We start from the raw sequence: 19110 nt of genomic DNA, 5'->3' as shown, positions 1-19110 counted from the left end.
GTGAGAGAGGGAACACAAGCAGGGGGAGTGGGGGAGGGAGAAGCAGGCTTCCTGCTGAGCAGGGAGCGCGATGTGGGGCTCACATCGATCCCAGGACCCTGGGATCATGACCTGAGCCGAAGGGAGACACTTAACAACTGAGCCACCACCCAGGCGCCCCAACAAAGAGTATCTTAAACTGGTTTTGAGATTAATCCCAAAGCTGTGTTTTCTTCAGGAGATGTAATGTATGAATCTTAGTCATTTCTTGAGGAATGATGTTTATATTGGTTATTTAGGATTAATACTAACCAGTCTTTACATCAAATGAAGTCAGGGGGTCTGCATGCACAACTTCTGGCACTTTGTAGGAATTTTGGCGTTTAATTTAAATGTGACTAATCAGATGGTTTTAATGGCCTCACATTAAAATTAACCACACAGAAGTCAGCTATGAACACAATGTAATTTGACTTTTAAAAGAATATATGTATTTTTGGGAGAACTAGGAGGACACAGTTTGCATCATTGTCCTCTAATTGCAGACAATGGAGTCATTTTACTTTTTTCACCAGGTTAATAGGTCTTTAGAAGATGATTTAATCTTGCCAGTGATAGTATTTGCATTCTTCATATGGAGAAACTCCTAAGTGGATTAGATCGCATAAAAGGGTGCATTGATAGAGTTGTATAAAGTGTTCTTCGTTTTCCTTTCCCTCCTTAATTCATTCATAACATTTTAAATTTGTAAGATAATTTGAGTTACCTAAGCCAGTATGACTTCAGTGACAATGCAAAGACGTTAATGAGGGAGCTTAGATAGATAGCTATTGTTAAAGGTTAGGTATGAAAGTACTTACTAGTAACCACATTTTTCTCTTTAATTAATTTATTAAATGTTACTTAAATATGTTCAAGCAAAAATACATTTTCCACTAACAAAATCAAAAGTTTATAAATTGCAAACAAAACTACAATATTAATAAAGTTCACATAAAGTAAGCTGTCTCCTGGTGTGGTAAAAATATATATATAAAATTTGTTATTTTAAACTTTTTTAAGTATACAGTTCAGTGGCATTAATGACATTCAAAATATTGTACAACTGTCACCATGATCTATTTCCAAAACTTTTTCATCACTGTAAACAGAAACTCTGTACCCATTAAGCAGTAATTCCCCATTTCCCACACCTCCCAGTCCCTGGTAACCTCTGATCTACTTTCTGTCTCTATGAATTTGCCTATTCTAGGTATTTCATATAAGTGGAATTATATACTTGTCCTTTTATGTCTGGCTTATTTCATTTTATTTTTTATTTTATTTATTTATTTATTTTTTTTAAAAGATTTTATTTATTTATTTGAGAGAGAGAATGAGATAGAGAGAGCATGAGAGGGGGGAGGGTCAGAGGGAGAAGCAGGCTCCCCGCTGAGCAGGGAGCCCGATGCAGGACTCGATCCTGGGACTCCAGGATCATGACCTGAGCGGAAGGCAGTCGCTTAACCAACTGAGCCACCCAGGCGCCCTGGCTTATTTCATTTTAAATAATGTGTTCAAGGTTCATTGATATTGTGGCATGTATTTGAACTTCATTCCCTTTTATGGCTGAAGGGTATTCCATTGTATGTATATACCACATTTTGTTTATTCATCTGTAGATGGCCACTTGGGTTGTTTACATGTTTGGGCTATTGTGAATCATTCTGCTATGAATATTTTTGTATAAGTATCTATTTAAGACCCTGTTCAGTTCTTTTGGGTATATTCTTAGAAGACAAACTTTTTTTTTTTTTTTAAGATTTTATTTATTTATTTGAGAGAGAGAGAGATTGGCAGAGGGAGAGGGAGAAGCAGGCTCTCCACTGAGCAGGGAGACCCATGTGGGGCTCGATCGTGGGATCATGACCCAAGCAGAAGGCAGACGCTTAACCGACTGAGCCACCCTGGTGCCCCAAGATAAACTTTTATATAAAGCTAATTGAAGAGAATATCTTCATGATCTTATATTGGTTAAGTCTTTTTTTTTTTTTTAAAGATTTTGTTTATTTATTTGAGAGAGAGAGTGAGAGAGAGAGAGAGCACATGAGAGGGGGGAAGGTCAGAGGGAGAAGCAGACTCCCTGCCGAGCAGGGAGCCTGATGCGGGACTCGATCCTGGGACTCCAGGATCATGACCTGAGCCGAAGGCAGTCGCTTAACCAACTGAGCCACCCAGGCGCCCTTGGTTAAGTCTTTTTAAACAATATCCCTAAAATGTAAATCATAAAGAAAAAAAATTAGTGAATTTGATTACCTTAAGATTAAGAAATTCTATTTTAAAAAAGATACCATAAGCATAGACCAACTTAACACTTAATAGACTGAATAAAAGGATACTAGCAACAGGAATTGATATGATGAATATACAAATAATTTCTGCAAATCAACAAGAAAATATAGATCCTAATAGTTAAATGAGTACAGTGAACTAATAGGTGATTCACAGAATCACCCAAATAACTAATATGTAAATAAATACTTTTGGGCATTTACTCTAAAAAAGTTGTACTGCTGTCCACAAGGGGTCATGTGCAAAGATTTTGTCTGTTGGAGCCTGTTTGTGGTAGCAGGAAGTTAGAATCAACCTAGATGTGTACACTAATAAGAGAATGGATACATCCTTTAACACTAGGCTGCAATTACAAGCACTTATCTAGATGTACATATGCTACATGGAAAGGTCTTAAAATTACAGTATACTGTGAGAATAGTTTAAAACTGAACAAGGTCCACAACAATATTATTTGGATAAGTTAAAAATACATATTTAAAGAACATGTTTTTTAAAAATAAATATGTATCCAGCTCATATACCAAATTAAGTGTATGCTCATTATTTGTGTGGGTAGGTGGTGAGTGGGAATTGTAGAGAATTAGAATGGAGATCAGAGGTAAAGAACAAAAAAAGGGAATTTGGTGACCACTTCTTAACATTCTCAACTTTAATGTGTATTCCTAAGTTTCTTGGTTTATTCTTTTTGCTGTAGACTTTGTACCTATAGAAAAACCTACCTCTTAAACAAGATTTTTTTGCATTTAAGCTGCTAAAGAGAAGCAGAAACAAAGAATTTAAATTCCACCCAATGCCTCCAGACCACCACCATTTCCTCTTTTTTTTTTTTTTTAAGATTTTATTTATTTATTTGACAGAGAGAGACACAGCGAGAGAGGGAACACAAGCAAGGGGAGTGGGAGAGGGAGAAGCAGGCTTCCCGTGGAGCAGGGAGCCCGATGCGGGGCTTGATCCCAGGACCCTGGGATCACGACCTGAGCCGAAGGCAGACACTTAAGGACTGAGCCACCCAGGCGCCTCCCCCCCCCCCATTTCTGTAGGAGAGTATGGTAGGACAAAAGTTACCCATGTTAAATCCCGGGAACCTGGGAATATTACCTTATTTGCAGATGTGATTAAGTTAGGGATCTTGATATGAAGAAGTCATCCTGGGTTATCTGGGTGGGTCCTAAATCCAATGACAAGTGTCCTTATAGGAGACAGAAGAGGAAAAGATAGACACAGCAAAGAAGGCGTTGTGAAGACAAAGACGGAGATTGGAGTGGTATGGCCATAAGCTACAGAATGCCAAAGAATACTGATTGCTGTCAAAGGCTAGAAGAGGTTTAGAACAGATCCTCCCCTGAGAGTCTCTAGGGTATGGGGCTGTTGCAGATAACCTTGATTTTAGACTTCTGGCCTTAGATCTGTGAGAGAGTAAATGTCTACTGTTTTAATGCACTAAGGTTTGTGGTAAATTGTTACAGTAGCCACAGGAAACTAATATAGAGGATATGATGTTGTTTTCTTGTGGTTTTAAGGCTTCTCACTCAAGAGACCTTGATATCCATTGTACAAAATAGCTTCCCACAGTGTAGTGACCCTCCTGTTTCCCCTTTTGGAAGATGAAGACCTGTAGCAACCTCTTGGTCCATGAATTGGACCCATAGATTATAAAAATATTCCCCAGTTTATCAAATGGAAATACTTCATGCTGTAGAATTTGGCTTCAGGCTATTTCTTAGCAGAGAAACAAACATAATTTTAGGTTTCATACTCTGTTGCCAATAAACAAATGGACATTGGCATATCTAACTGAGTAAAAAATTTCTCAGCATGGGATATTTTTAAAGACTTGTAATTTTATAATTAACAATTTAATAATATACTCATAATAAAGGAATTTATAATAGGCACATATATTGTACATAAGTATATATAAGATGCTTAAAAACATTTAATTTTTTGATTTTGGTGAGAATAGTTGAAAATTTTGCAACAGATAGTTTTCTTTTTTTTTTTAAAGATTTTATTTATTTATTTGAGAGAGAGAAAGAATGAGAGACAGAGAGCATGAGAGGGAGGAGGGTCAGAGGGAGAAACAGACTCCCTGCCGAGCAGGGAGCCCGATGCGGGACTCGATGCGGGACTCGATCCTGGGACTTCGGGATCATGACCTGAGCCGAAGGCAGTCGCTTAACCAACTGAGCCACCCAGGCACCCCAACAGATAGTTTTCTTAAACGTTAAGTAGGATGAACAATTTCTTCTTTGATGGCATAGTTCAAAGGAAAGTATATTGATAATACCTTGTAGATGTGTTTACATTTAAATGTCATAGTCATATAAGATGTAGAACTTAAAAAGTACCGTATAGATCAGCTTATTCTATTCCTCTTTATATGGATACAAAAACCTGAGATCCAGAGAGGATTCCTCCTTTTCCAGTTCTCCTTTCCTCTAGTGCTTTCCCACAGTGACCGATTTTGTCTTTGGGGCAGCTCTTCAGGTTGTTTTAGCAGAGAGTAGCCGTGCTTTGGTGATCTGGAAGTAGTGAGGGGGGGGGCGCTGAAAACTAGTGCATTATCAGGTGTTTTGGCTACAAGTAACAGAAACCTCAATTTAAATTTGCTTTCATTTTTTTTTTTAAAGATTTTATTTATTTATTTGAGAGAGAGAGAATGAGAGAGAGCAAGCACATGAGAGGGGGGAGGGTCAGAGGGAGAAGCAGACTCCCTGCTGAGCAGGGAGCCCAATGCGGGACTCGATCCAGGGACTCCAGGATCATGACCTGAGCCGGAGGCAGTCGCTTAACCAACTGAGCCACCCAGGCGCCCTAAATTTGCTTTCATAATACGGTAGTTTACTCTATCATACCAAGAATCTAGATTTAAGGTAGTTATAAGATTTGTTAATTTAGAGCTGAAAGACATAATGGTGGACCCTCCCTCCCATTCTCTTCCCTTCCTTCCCTCCTATTTCTCCCTCTCTCCTTCCTTCTTTCTCTTTGCCATCTTCAGGTCTTTTGGTTAGCATCACTTCATTATATAGTGACTGTCCCCAGCAGAAAGAACCCATGTCCCCCCCTACATATTTTCTTTTTTTTTTTTTTTTTTAAAGATTTTATTTATTTATTTGAGACAGAATGAGAGAGAGAGAGAGAGCGCGAGCACATGAGAGAGGGGAGGGTCAGAGGAAGAAGCAAGCTCGCTGCCGAGCAGGGAGCCCGATGCGGGACTTGATCCAGGGACTCCAGGATCATGACCTGAGCCGAAGGCAGTCGCTTAACCAACTGAGCCACCCAGGCGCCCTCCCTACATATTTTCTTAAGGTCAGATATGCCAACAGTGAACTTGCATCATCGGTGGTTGGCCAAAATTAGATTCCATGCCCAGGCAGACCCAGTCTCTGGAAGGAGGAGTGGAATTTCCGTGCTAGAACTGGTTGTTGAGGAGCCACAGTGACAGAGTTTGAGTGGAGAGAAATGGTAAGAAAATGGCTGAGTTAGATACAGAGTTAGATCATGTATTACCAGGTAATAAAACTGTATCCTTCTGGGCTATCTTCTCTACAGAACAGAGGAAACAAAACAAAAACACACAAAAAACCACCTTATTATTTTTCTACATGTTTTTTTTTTTTTTTTTTTTTTAAGATTTTATTTATTTGACAGAGACATAGCAAGAGAGGGGACACAGCAAGGGGGAGCCCGATGTGGGGCTCGATCCCAGGACCCTGGGATCATGACCTGAGTGGAAGGCAGATGCTTAACGACTGAGTCACCCAGGCGCCTCTACAACAAATTCTTCACAGATAAATACTAGAGAAAATATATTGACCTATTCCCACTGAAACCTGCTCAGCTAACCAAGGGATGTATGCCTCGTTTTTTGTTTTTTGGGTTTTTTTAATTGTTGATAATTGCAAAAATGTGGAATTTCTACAGCCAGTGGAATCAGTATGGACTGGTAAGTCAGGGCTCTCATCAGCTGCAATTTGTTTGCACTTTAGGTATAAGGACCCAGAAGATGGAGGGTAGTGTCTTGTGATAGTTCATAAGGTTTGGAATTTTTATTTTGTTTTTCTTCTATGGTATATCATTTATTTTTTTTTTTTCTTTCTTTATTTATTTATTTATTTTTTTAATTTATTTTATTTTTTTTTTTAATTTTTTTTTTATTCTTATGTTAATCCCCAATTTTTCTACATGTTAACTACTGACTTTACAAGATTGTAAAACATATGGGTCCTAATTGGCTTTAGTTAGTTTTACATTTCCCAAGAGAGGCAAGTGAGCCTCAGGTAGACTTAATAGAAATGCATGATATGAAAAGGTCACCTAATCATGTATTTTCCTTTTTCCAGCCTTGAATACTTTTTTTCAACAGGAATAGGGGAGACAGCAAAGGAAGAAAAAGAGAATGGGACAAAAGGCCTGGTCCCAAGCTATGCACATATTCCTAATTAGGCAGTTTTTTTGCCATATGATTTGATTTATTTCTACAGGCTGGGCTTTAGTTTTTCTTTGTTCCCCTCGTCCAGTCTCAAAACACGTTGTGACTCCTAGTCACTCGTTCTTCTCTTTCTCGGCTTAATGCTCAGAGTAGTTTCCTGTGGGACCTTGACCACTGAAAAGGTTTTATTAAATTCTTTTTTATTTTTTACTTTTTAAAAAAAGATTGATTTATTCATTCGAGGGAAAGAGCAGGGGTAGGGGCAGAAAGAGAGAGAGGGAGAGAATTTCAAGCGACTCCAGCTGAGTGCAGAGCCTGACCCAGGGATTGATCCGAAGACCCTAAGATCAGGACCAGAGCCGCAATCAAGAGTAAGACGTTTAACCCACTGAGCCACCCAGGTGCCCTGAGGTTTTATTACATTCTTTTTTTTTTTTTTTAAAGATTTTATTTATTTATTTGACAGAGAGAGACACAGCGAGAGAGGGAACACAAGCAGGGGGAGTGGGAGAGGGAGCAGCAGGCTTCCCGCAGAGCAGGGAGCCCGATGCGGGGCTCGATCCCAGGATCCTGGGATCATGACCTGAGCCGAAGGCAGACGCTTAACGACTGAGCCACCCAGGCGCCCCGGTTTTATTACATTCTTAAATAACATTCATAAATATCAAACCAAATTAATTTAATCTTTGGAAAATAAGCAGAGTGCGTAACAGTACCCAGCATGGTATTTAGCACAAAAGTGCTTTGTGTTATTTGAATATTAATATTTATAGTTCACTAGTATAAGCTCTTCGTGGGCAGAGATTGTATCTCATTCACTGTTATGTGTATAATGCCTAGCACAGTGCCTGGAGTGTTGTAGGAATCCAGTATTTGTCAAATAGTTTTAAAAACCAAACTTATTTTTAAAACGAAGCATGCACTACAACAGTATTCTTCAAACTCTGTTTGTATAACCCCTGAAAGAATTTTTTAAAAAATCCCTACCCTCCACACATTTTTAAGTTGACATTTAAGTTTTCCATCATAAGTTTAAATAGTTGCAAAGGATATAATTTCTGGTTTGCAAATATTGACATATTTAAATAAAACTTATATCAATTTAAAAATGTATCCAACAGAATATAAATACCATAGAATTTTAAATATCATTCATTTAAAAAGACATGAATGAACCCTTCACTAACCATTTGTGATTTTTACAGTTTCTTTTTCTCCTTGAATTTGTATTTCTAGTTCCATTCTCCCACAGAATTTTATCCTAATGTAATATTTTTTAAAATTTTATTTATTTTATTATGTTATATTAGTCACCATACAGTACATCATTAGTTTTTGGTGTAGTGTTCCATGATTCATTGTTTTCGTATAACACCCAGTGCTCCATGCAATAAGAGCCCTCCTTAATACCCATCACTGTGCTCACCTATCCCCCTAACCCCCTCCCTTCTAAAACCCTCAGTTTGTTTCTCAGAGTTCGTAGTCTCTCATGGTTCGTCTCCCCCTCCGATTTCCACCCCCGTTCATTTTTCCCTTCTTTCTCCTAATGTCCTCCATGCTATTTCTTATGTTCCACAGATCAGTGAAACCATATGATAATTGACTTTCTCTGTTTTTTATGCTTGAAAAATCTTCTGCTGATCATTTTCATTATCATGATTTTCATGATTCATTAAAAGATTATAAAATTTTCGGGCGCCTGGGTGGCTCAGTTGGTTAAGCGACTGCCTTCGGCTCAGGTCATGATCCTGGAGTCCCGGGATCGAGTCCCACATCGGGCTCCCTGCTCGGCAGAGAGTCTGCTTCTCCCTCTGACCCTCCTCCCTCTCATGCTCTCTGTCTCTCATTCTCTGTCTCAAATAAATAAATAAAATCTTTAAAAAAAAAAAAAAAAAAAAAAAAAGATTATAAAATTTTCTGTAATTACTGGATTGTTGTCATTATAATTGTTGATACACAGTTGATCAAAACAGCATAAGCATATTACATATTATAAAAATGATTTAGCAAATTACTTTTAAGCAAAAAAAGTAAAATGTTACTGGGAATGCAACTTTTGAAAAAGATGAGGCAGAGTGAGCATATTTTTGGACTCTTGATTAAAGGAGATTTCCTGAGGCGCCTGGGTGGTTCAGTTGGTTAAGCAGCTGCCTCTGGCTCAGGTCATGATTTCAGGGTCCTGGGATCGAGCCCTGAGTGGAGTTGGGCTCCCTGTTCAGCGGGGAGCCTGCTTCTCCCTCTTCCTCTGCCACGCCCCCTGCTTGTGCTTTCTCTCGCTCTCAAATAAATAAATAAAATCTTTTTAAAAAATGATTTAAAGGAGATTTCCTGAAGTCCAGTATTTTGACTTATCTCTTTGGCTCATCAGAGGCACTGTTCCATCATAATACCTGCTTTGATGGCACGTGTGGTTTATTGTCATCAAGTTTCTCCTGGAGAAAGGACCACAGGGAGAGGGAAGTGGGAAGGGAACTCTGCCCCCACCATGGCTTGGTATCAGGTGGATCACTTTTACAAAGAGTATTTATGGGAATTAAGGGTCTCAAAATTGATTTCCTTTAAATCATCTGGACTCACATACATCTTGGTAAATCTTTGTTTGCCCCTAAGGCTACAGTTTGAAGATTGCTATTTTTTTTTTTTTTTTAAGATTTTATTTATTTGACAGAGACAGCGAGAGAGAGAACACAAGCAGAGGGAGTGGGAGAGGGAGAAGAAGGCCTCCCGTGGAGCAGGGAGCCTGATGTGGGGCTCGATCCCAGGACCCTGGGATCATGACCTGAGCCGAAGGCAGACGCTTGACCAACTGAGCCACTCAGGCGCCCCATGAAGATTGCTATCTTAAAGAATAATTTGTAGAAATCATGTTAACTGGATTGTCAGAAATGTGATTAAGTGGACAAGATGACTGTAATGAGCATGTGTTGTTTTTTTTTCTATCTCTTCCATTCCGCGTGGTTCTGGAAGGATTGTCCCTCACACTACCTCCCACTCCCACAGGGACTGGCCTAGCCAATCACATTAATTCTATTCCCTTGGCTATCATAATTTGTCCAGCAGTAGGCATAAAACCCAAAATCAGTCCTTCCCTGGAATTTGTATACAAACACTGAGGAAGAAAATTATACTTTCTACCGGGAGCTGCTGAGCTTTGAATATGTAAATCTGGAGCTGTTGGCAAGCAAGTGGGAGTGCCTCTCTGCAGAATGAAGGCAGAAGAGCTAAAAGGCCCACAGGTCAGACCAAGGGTGGGGGGAGGGGGGTGTCTGTTCATGGAATTTCAGTCCTTGAGGCCTTGGTTCCTGCAGCTCTTTGGATCCTGTGATCGTCCCCAATATCCTTTTCAGCTACCAGGGCCACTAAGTTACTTTTTTTGCTTGAGTTCAGTTAAGTTGTATTTTGGTGCTGCTGAAAAAATTTAGTAGCAACCGAGCAAAGTAAACACAAAGTATTGTGAAAATGTCTTTTGTAAAATGGTAATTTTGAAAATTTTCTCTTCTAGATCGTTGGACCTTCAGATGGAAGTAGTTACATTATAGATTATTATGGAACCAGACTTACAAGACTGAGTATTACTAATGAGACATTTAGAAAAACACAGTTATATCCATAAATATTTTTAAAAAGAAACAGTAAGTCATATGCATGTATAATCTTTATTATGGTATATTATCTGTATAAAATTATGAAAATGTGAGAGCCACAGGAAATTTAAGATCATCTAATGTTATAAACCTCTCATTTTGCTTATCTAGAAACACAGGTCTCCATTTACCTGAACCATCTCTAGTCTTTTGTAAAGCATTTTTATGTACCCTCATTGCTCGTGCAGTTCCTGATTCAGTCTCTCTTTCTTTGCAGAGATTATGGTTAGAAGACAGAGTTCACAACAAAAAGATAACATCAAAGCAAAAAGATATTTCATAGTATTACATGATGGTTATGAGGAAAGTATGTGTTGTAGAGAGTTCAGTACAGCATGTCTTTGCTGCTCTCCTGCTTTCCTGGGGTCAATATGATCCTTAAACCTCTTCCTTTTCTTCTTCCCTAAACCTGAAGGTTGATTGAGTCTTAACCCTGAACTACTATAAGTACTTACTCTAACCTAAAGTTTGGCCCTGCCCATGAGAATTATTAACTGGCTACAGCTTTAAATAGGTAGTACACTTGGATAAGTCAGAGATATCATCAATCTTCCTGGTTCAACTCTCTGGTTCTCTAGGACTCTGCTACTATAAGGTTTTTATTTCCAGGGCCATACATTAGTCTATTCTAATAAATAATCTTCCAATAATGCTAGATTTTTCTCAGGATTTTGATAGACTATCAGGAAAATGATTCCCTAGCACAATCTCCTCAGCAATGGAGAAGTCCCATATAACATGTAGGGTGCAGGGTACTTGTTAGGTGATAGTTCACTTTGAACCATCTAGCAGCTCTCAGAGAGAAGGCAGAGAGAAAGACAAGCTAGACTTTTTTTTTTTTTTTTTTTAAGACTTACATATTTGAGAGAGAGAGCACCCATGTGAGCGGGTTGGGGGGCAGAGGGACAGATTCCTCAAGCAGACTCCCCACCGAGCGTGGAGCCTGCCATGGGGCTTAATCCCACAACCCATGAGATCATGACCTGAGCCAAAACCAAGAGCCAGACCCCCAGCCGACTGAGCCATCCAGGCACCCCAAAGCAGGCTAGACGTTGTGGCCATAGTCATAATCCTAGGGTTTTTAGTTGATTCTGTCTCAGAGAGTGCTTCTAGAGGCCAGGAAAGGAACAGACATTTATTTTCTATGTTGTAGTGTATGAAGTATAATTTTGCCACAAAGGTAGATTTTTTTTTCTTTTCTCACAACAAAATATGGGATCTACTTTATAGTTATTTTCATGAGAGTTGAACAGTGACAGACCCTGTCAGGATCTGAGGAATTTATTCAACTGATTGGCCAAAAAGTTTTTCAAATCTTTTCTTATAAACTATAAGAATCTTTGGATTTAAATGAAGCTTAGAGATCCATCTTCCTCTTCTTACCAGGGAATAAATTGAGACCTGAGTAAGTCGAGACTAAGATACAACTAATCAGTACAAAGCTGAATGTAGAATCCAGGATTTTGGTGCCTTCCACTGGTGGTTCTGCACTACCCACCCCACCCCATCCCCCACCAACTCTTGTCATTTTGCAGTAAGCATCTTCATTTTGGAAATTGTCAGTCCTACTTTATGAGAAAGCATGTATAGTTTCACATAGCCCTGTTTTCATACTGTAAATTGTTGTGTCTCTTTCAAAAGTTTACAGATTGTTTTTAAGCCATAATGTGGAAGAGTTAAGCAAATGCAGTTTAGAAAGCAGTTTCATTCTCTGTAGTCTATTATATAAACTTTTAATTGGGATTCCAGACTCAGATTTGATATTTAAAACTCAAGGGCCTCATTGAGAAGGCAGATCTCTGCACTGTCATTCACATGATCTCCTACAGTATATATAGAAGTGCTCCAAGAGAAAGAAAAAAATGTCCTGAGTAAATGAAGCGTTAAAATGTGCATCTACAGGGCGCCTGGGTGGCTCAGTTGGTTAAGCGACTGCCTTCGGCTCAGGTCATGATCCTGGAGTCCCGGGATCGAGTCCCGCATCGGGCTCCCTGCTTGGCGGGGAGTCTGCTTCTCCCTCTGCCCCTCCCCCCTCTCATGTGCTCTCTCTCATTCTCTCTCTCAAATAAATAAATAAAATCTTTTAAAAAAAAAAAAAAAAATGTGCATCTACAGTAACGTCATTTGACTCTTAAAGTACTGTGTTTTAACATATTTGTTTTTTCTGTTTTAGGATTTGGGCTTCCTTGATTTCAATAGAGCACTCTCAGTATGTGGATTTCCAGATTTTCCTTTTTCTTCATATACCACTTTATGGATTCTTTATAACTTTTTGTTGATATTTTTTGTTTTGTTTTACTTAAAAGCATATTATTCTGAGATTTATTTAATTGGACTTTCTTTGAGAGCTGTGTGATAATTGAGTCTTAGGCTACTGTCTCCATGAGATAGATAGCTTATTACCCCAATATTCTTTAATGCCTTTTCCAAAGGCAAGTTGCGACTTGTCATTTTCACTTCTGAAAAATAAAAGAATGACTTATTCACATTTTTTTTAGTGCTTTACTATTAAGAAAACCTTATATGTTGAATGTAGCGGTCTTCTAAAGCACTTAATCCACAGTGTGAACAAACACCATTTCCTATATTGCCTGGGGCCACAGTTGTGTTTTTCTGCAGCCTCTGCCTTGGTATCCATCGAGTGAAAGATCACTGGGGAGTCTGAAACCTTGAGGCAACATGGATACTTCTGGCACTGATGCAGCCCTCTGAAGTGTGAACTTGTTCCTTCTTGCTTTGGGAGTGATGCACTAGCTTTCGGAAGACCAGCTGCTGACTCATCTAGCTCAGCGCAGTTATATTTGAAGCTGCATGGACAAGGTGGGAACACCAAACAGATGATGAATGTCTTCCCTCTGTTAGCGCTGCCAGGCAGATGCTGATACAAGTGACTTGGGTGAGGCACCAGTGTCTGAGGGACCCTGTACCTTAGCACTGGCTTCCTCACCGCATTTGGGAGGGTGGTAAGAAGATGGAAATACCGGGAATGTTATATGTCCTCATAATACTGTCATGCTTTCTTTAGTAACAGGCATAACAATTTCACAATCACTTGGGTCCCAGCTCCTCAAGAGTAAAAACCATCGTTTTTTATCGCTCATTTTACTCAGAAGTATACAGTGACAGTACAGTTAGCTTCCTAACATGTTAGTCATTCAGTAACAGCTTCTGCAGTTGGTGGGAGATTATGCGGTATTGATACATGAAATGAATTTGGATTGACTCCTCATGTACGCCCAGAATGGTCTCTCTGATTCATTCGTTAGTTAAAATCCTGAGTGTCTACTGCGTGGGAGGCCCTGTTCTAGATGCTAGGGTGCAGCCCTGAACAAAACACAAACAAACATGTCTGCCCTTCAGGAGCTAATGTTCCCTGGGGACCGACTTTTCACAGTGATAGTATTTCTGGCTGCAGTTAAGCTAGCTGGTAGATACCCGTTTTCTGGTACTTCCTAGCTCCTTTTGGTTGCAAACAGTGCTTTGGAGTTTAACCTTAGGATCCCCTAAGCCCAGATTTGAAGTCTTTACGTTTCTCCAGCCATGTAAGTTCAATTATATAAGAAGTACCTGCAATCAAATCTTGAAAAGTAATCTTGATTCTTGTGTGATTGTTAGTTATTAACATGGCCAGTGGGAAGTCTGTTTCAAAGCAGGTGCTTCTCAAAGTATTTATTCATATAAGTTGTACTCTGAAAGGGTTGTAGAGAAAATCTAGAGAGAAAGTCTCTTCACAATACATTCTTAAACCCGTAGATTCTGTTTTCTCTATATAATTTCCTAAATTTACATGACAAGAACACTTCAGATTTTCCGGTTTGCCTAATTCTCTATTGCCTAATATATGTCATTCTTTAACAAATGGTTTTCCTGTATATTATTATATTTATTTTTTATGTAAATGCATTTAATACATGTAAATGCAGTTTTTGTTTTTGTTTTGTTTCGTTTTGCTTTCGTGGAGCACTATTTTATTTTGACTATTTGTTAGTAGTGTCTGTGAGTACGAATCATATTTTGAGTCCTCTGTCTGAGATTTTTTTTTTTTTAAGATTTTATTTATTTATTTGACAGAGAGAGAGAGACACAGCGAGAGAGGGAACACAAGCAGGGGGAGTAGGAGAGGGAGAAGCAGGCTTCCCACAGAGCAGAGAGCCCGATACGGGGCTCGATCCCAGGACCCTGGGACCATGACCTGAGCCGAAGGCAGAGGCTTAACGACTGAGCCACCCAGGCGCCTCTGTATGAGATGTTTTATATGATAACTCTGCTTTTAGAGCAGTGACCAAAATTGTGAGATGGATTAGCTTGGTCATTCCTTGGGTTACTCCTAAACCCTCTAGGATGGGATGGAATGGGTTCTTTCAATGCTACAGAAGCAGTGTTTCTCTAGAAATATTTTCAAATGATACTACTTTAGGCCGAAAGAATGAATACAATTTCCAGAAGTACCTCTTCACCCAGGAGGATTTCTTACCTACGCTGTATTAAAATAAAAGACCTCTTTAGGACTTGAAAGATTGTGCTATGTGTACGGCCAGCATCTGTTCATGGGATTCCGAGGACTATAAGAAATACTGGTTTGTGGGTATGTTTTGTTTTACAAAAAAAAATGTGTGTCTTTTCCCCTTATTTTAACCTAGATGCTTAAGGCTAGGTTAAGTATATAATACTGATAGGCAGCTAGGAAGCTAAAATAGATCTATTAGCAAGAACTGGCAAAAAGAAAAATTAGTTCTTAAAAAGTACAAGTCCAAGGTGTCAATTCCTCTTCCTCATTCAAACACCTTAAATGTAGATATTCCCCAGGGTTCTGGCACCTTCCCTCTTCCTTTCTCTCATTAAGTCAGCATCCATTTTGCTTTTTTCTATTTACAAAATTAATACAAGTATAACGCAGAAGTTCTGGGAAAACACCAAAAGAGTATAAAGAAAAAAAATTCCATAGTTCAAAGATAACGATGTTCATATTTTTATGTCTGTCCTAGTAGTTTTTCCATGCATTAGTTTCTTCACAAAAATGATACATTATCCATACTGTTTTGTAGCCTGCTTCTTCATATTGTAAAGATTTTTCTATTTCAATAAATATCCTTTTACATTATTTTTAATGGCTGCAGAATATTCCGTGTCTGTATCCTAATTTATTTATGTAATTCCTTTGTGTATTCTTTGGTATTTGTTATTCCAATAAATCAACAACACACGTATATGATTCTTTTTCTCTAGAATTGCCATTCTTAGTAAAAAAAATCATATATTAAAGTTCTTGATACCTATACACAATCGTAGTTAACCAGGGTAATGGAGAAGTATTGGGGAATGATAGCAAATCGAGTAGTTTGGCACAAGATGCTGAATAGTTGAATTATCTAATGCCCTCCAGAAAGCTTCAAGATAGAGGCTTTTTAAGAAGGAGTAAGTAGGAGGTGATCCCAGAAGAAATAGGTGCAGTGTGAACATGGGGAAACAAAAGAAGGCAAAGTATATGACCATGAAGTGAATGCTTAGACTCAGAGATGAGAGACTTAAAGAGAGGAATAGATTAACACCTAAAAAAGAAAGAAAAGAAAGATCCAGTGCACCGAAGGAAAGAGAAGTCTCCCAACATCCTTCCTGCTTATTCTTCCAATATAACATGTGGCTGGGCCCATCTGGCCACATCCTGGTTGATAACAACTTTATCAAACTTTTCCATTAAAGCCAAACTCAACTTAGTATAGTCAATGATGGACTGTCTGTATGCCAAGTGTATCCCTTGAATAACTGACTGCATAATGGTTGAAATTGAGAAATTGGGGCTGAAGTATTGTGTAACCCTAAAGATTGCCAGGGATCCAAGATTTGAAGGATTACAAACGACACACAAAGGAACTTATGCAGATGACTGCTTAGTACAGAGTAGCTCACAAGTGTTACATTGTGGCCACAGTTGACCGGACCTTAAATGAAGGATCTGGAAGATCCCTGGAATTCCCATCATGTACATTTCTAACCATAGGTACAACATTTGAGTGGATACCAGATGATTATGGAGCCCCTTGGTTCTAATTCTTAAAGATAGAGTTCCTCTGCCTTCCTTTACCAACTTTTTCTGTTGCCTGTTCATATAATAATAGGGCGTAACATGAATTATTATTCCATTTATCCATTTGCTCTGTTACAAGCTAAGTATGGTTAAATACACTGACTTTTTGACATTGTTTAAAAAAAAAAGTAGGAAGCTCAATCTCAATGGTCTTTATTCTCCCCTACTGAGAGGGAAAGGAAGATAGGTAAATTCAGAAAATGAGAAAAGTTACTAATTAGGAATGAATAAAAGATTTCTGAACAGCACTGAGTACCCAAATGAGTCCTGGATTAATTCATCTGTAGCTGAGTTGATGAGCATAATAGTAATAAGTAATAGTTACTTATTCCTATTACCTCTCTCTCTCTCTTTTTTATTTTTAAGGTTTATTATTTGAGGAGCGCCTGCGTGGCTCAGTCGTTAAGCGTCTTTGGCTCGGGTCATGATCCCAGGGTCCTGGGATTGAGTCCCGCATGGGGCTTCCTGCTCGGCGGGAAGCCTGCTTCTCCCTCTCCCACTCCCCCTGCTTGTGTTCCCTCTCTCGCTGTCTCTCTCTCTGTCAAACAAAAAAAAGATTTAAAAGAGAAACAGGTGTTATTATTTAAGAGAGAGTGCGTGAGCAGGGGGAGGAGAGAGAGAATCCCCTGAGCGTAGAGTTCGATGTGGGGCTCGATCCCACAACCCTGAGATCATGACCTGAGCTGAAATCAAGAGTCGGACACTTAACCAACTGAGCCACCCAGGTGCCGCTCTCTCTCTCTCTCTCTAAAGTAATCTCTATATCCAACGTGGACTCAAACTCACTACCCTGAGATCAAGAGCCAGATGCTCTACCAACTGAGCCTGTCAGGTGCTCCCCTGTTATCTTTTTAAATAGAGCCTACTATCTTAATTCTTAGTAAATGCAGCAATGCTCTTAAAGCTAGTCATTGTCTGATGGAGACAGAAGGTTATCTACCTTCTTAGAAAATAGATATTTTTTAGGAAAGATAAAAAGATTAAGGCTTAAAGTCTTTAAATTTCAAGAAGATTTTAACTTGTTAAAAGGTCCTTTTACCACTCTCCGTGTGCAGGATGTTATGCTAAGCTCATTTTTTTTAACAGATTTTTTTAAAGATTTTTAAAGATTTTTATTTATTTATTTGAGAGAGAGAGAGAGAATGAGAGAGAGAGAGAGAGCATGAGAGGGGGGAGGGTCAGCCAAAGGCAGACGCTTAACCGACTGAGCCACCCAGGCGCCCTGTTAAGCTCATTTTATATTTTAAATGATTTAGTTCTCACAACATTTCTATAGGGTCTTTCTAAATAGTTAATACCATCATCCCCACTTTCCAGATAAGTAAATTGAGTCCCACAAAATTTGAATGATTTGCTCAAGGTCATGAAATAAGTGCTGAAGCCAGGATTGAAACCCAGGTCTATATCTGCCTTATTCTGCCTTCAGTGTGATAGTTACAACTGTCTAATTCTATGAGACACTGCTAATGACTGTATTAAGAGATTTTTCTTAATATGTTGTTTAATGTTTTCAGTATGGAAATTATCAGCCTACACCGAGCCTTTTTACTTAACCGATAGTTTGCCGGTAAAAAAAAAATTATTTCAACTTCTCAACTTTGCATCATGCAGATGCCAACATGCTTTATGAATATCTAAATGAGACTATGATGAAGGGATGATTTTCTAAAACCCAAAGATTTTCCTGCTGCCACTTTACCTGACATTTGCAGCACTTTCTGGACTAAAAGTCTGATTACGTTTGTGTAACAAGGAGAGAGATGTTAGGTAGGACCATACTGTCATGCTCTGCTTAGTCCTGCTGAGATCAGATGATGACAGAGAAATCTGTACATGGTGGGATTGCAGGTGTTTTTTATTTAGTTAGGGTGGATTTTTCTTTTCTTTTTTTTTTTCTTTGGCTTATCTGAATTTTCTAACTTTCCCACGATAAACATGCATTATTTGCATGCACGTATTTGACACAGTAAGTGATAGTATGGGTAAATTAGAACAAAGAACCCAAGAAAATCTTGTTTTCTTTGTCCCCTCTCCTTCCTCCTCAAGATACACTTACCCTAATCTCTGATGTGACTCTGATTTCAAGGACTAGATAATACATTTAAAAGAAAAAGGCATATCTAACACATGATATCAAAGGTCTGACATCCAACCAGCACAGTTTGATGGGAAAATCATCAAAGCAAGACTGTGGAATCAGGCCTGAGTCTGTGTTCTGTCTTTGTCACTTGTTTTGTGACTGAGCACATAACGGTTATGAGCCCCTCTGTCTTCATATAAGTAGGGATCATAGTATCAATTAGATGAGGTTGAGAGATTAAAATGACATAGATAACAGTCATTATTTATTGAACATACTTTAAAGGAATAGAATGCATTAGGCATTGTTGCGGGGGTGGGGGTGTCCATCTGGAATTTGCAAGGGCTTCCCTCATACTTGGGCTATGGTGTGGTTATACCTTGAGTGAAACGCTGGAGGACTCGGAAGTTCCTTTTACAGAAGGAAGGTGAGATGTGTTCTTGGGACATTGTTTACCTACAGTAAACCTACCTCTATTATTGCTATTGTTACATATAGCCACTCTGTGTAATAAGTGTTAAAAATGTCTTCTTTTTCAAGAAAGTAGTGTGGTTTT

The 19110-nt window shown here is 38.8% G+C and overlaps 1 protein-coding gene and 1 pseudogene across 1 annotated transcript in view; both read left to right on the top strand.

Annotated features, from left to right (window-relative positions):
- TM2D1 (TM2 domain containing 1) overlaps positions 1-14332 on the top strand; it is a 50485-nt gene extending 36153 nt beyond the window's left edge. The window contains exons 6-7 of the mRNA XM_021679943.2: positions 10248-10377; positions 12563-14332. Of these exons, the coding sequence (XP_021535618.1) occupies positions 10248-10358 (111 nt within the window). The 3' untranslated portion in view covers positions 10359-10377; positions 12563-14332. The remainder of the gene's footprint in view (positions 1-10247; positions 10378-12562) is intronic.
- A 1515-nt stretch (positions 14333-15847) lies between these two features.
- On the top strand, positions 15848-16437 carry LOC110571785 (annotated as a pseudogene).
- The last annotated feature ends 2673 nt before the right edge of the window (positions 16438-19110 follow it).

The sequence above is a fragment of the Neomonachus schauinslandi genome, chromosome 4 (genome assembly GCF_002201575.2).
Source record: "Neomonachus schauinslandi chromosome 4, ASM220157v2, whole genome shotgun sequence".
NCBI classification, from domain to species: Eukaryota; Metazoa; Chordata; class Mammalia; order Carnivora; family Phocidae; genus Neomonachus; species Neomonachus schauinslandi.
This window is presented reverse-complemented; position numbering and strand designations above follow the sequence as displayed.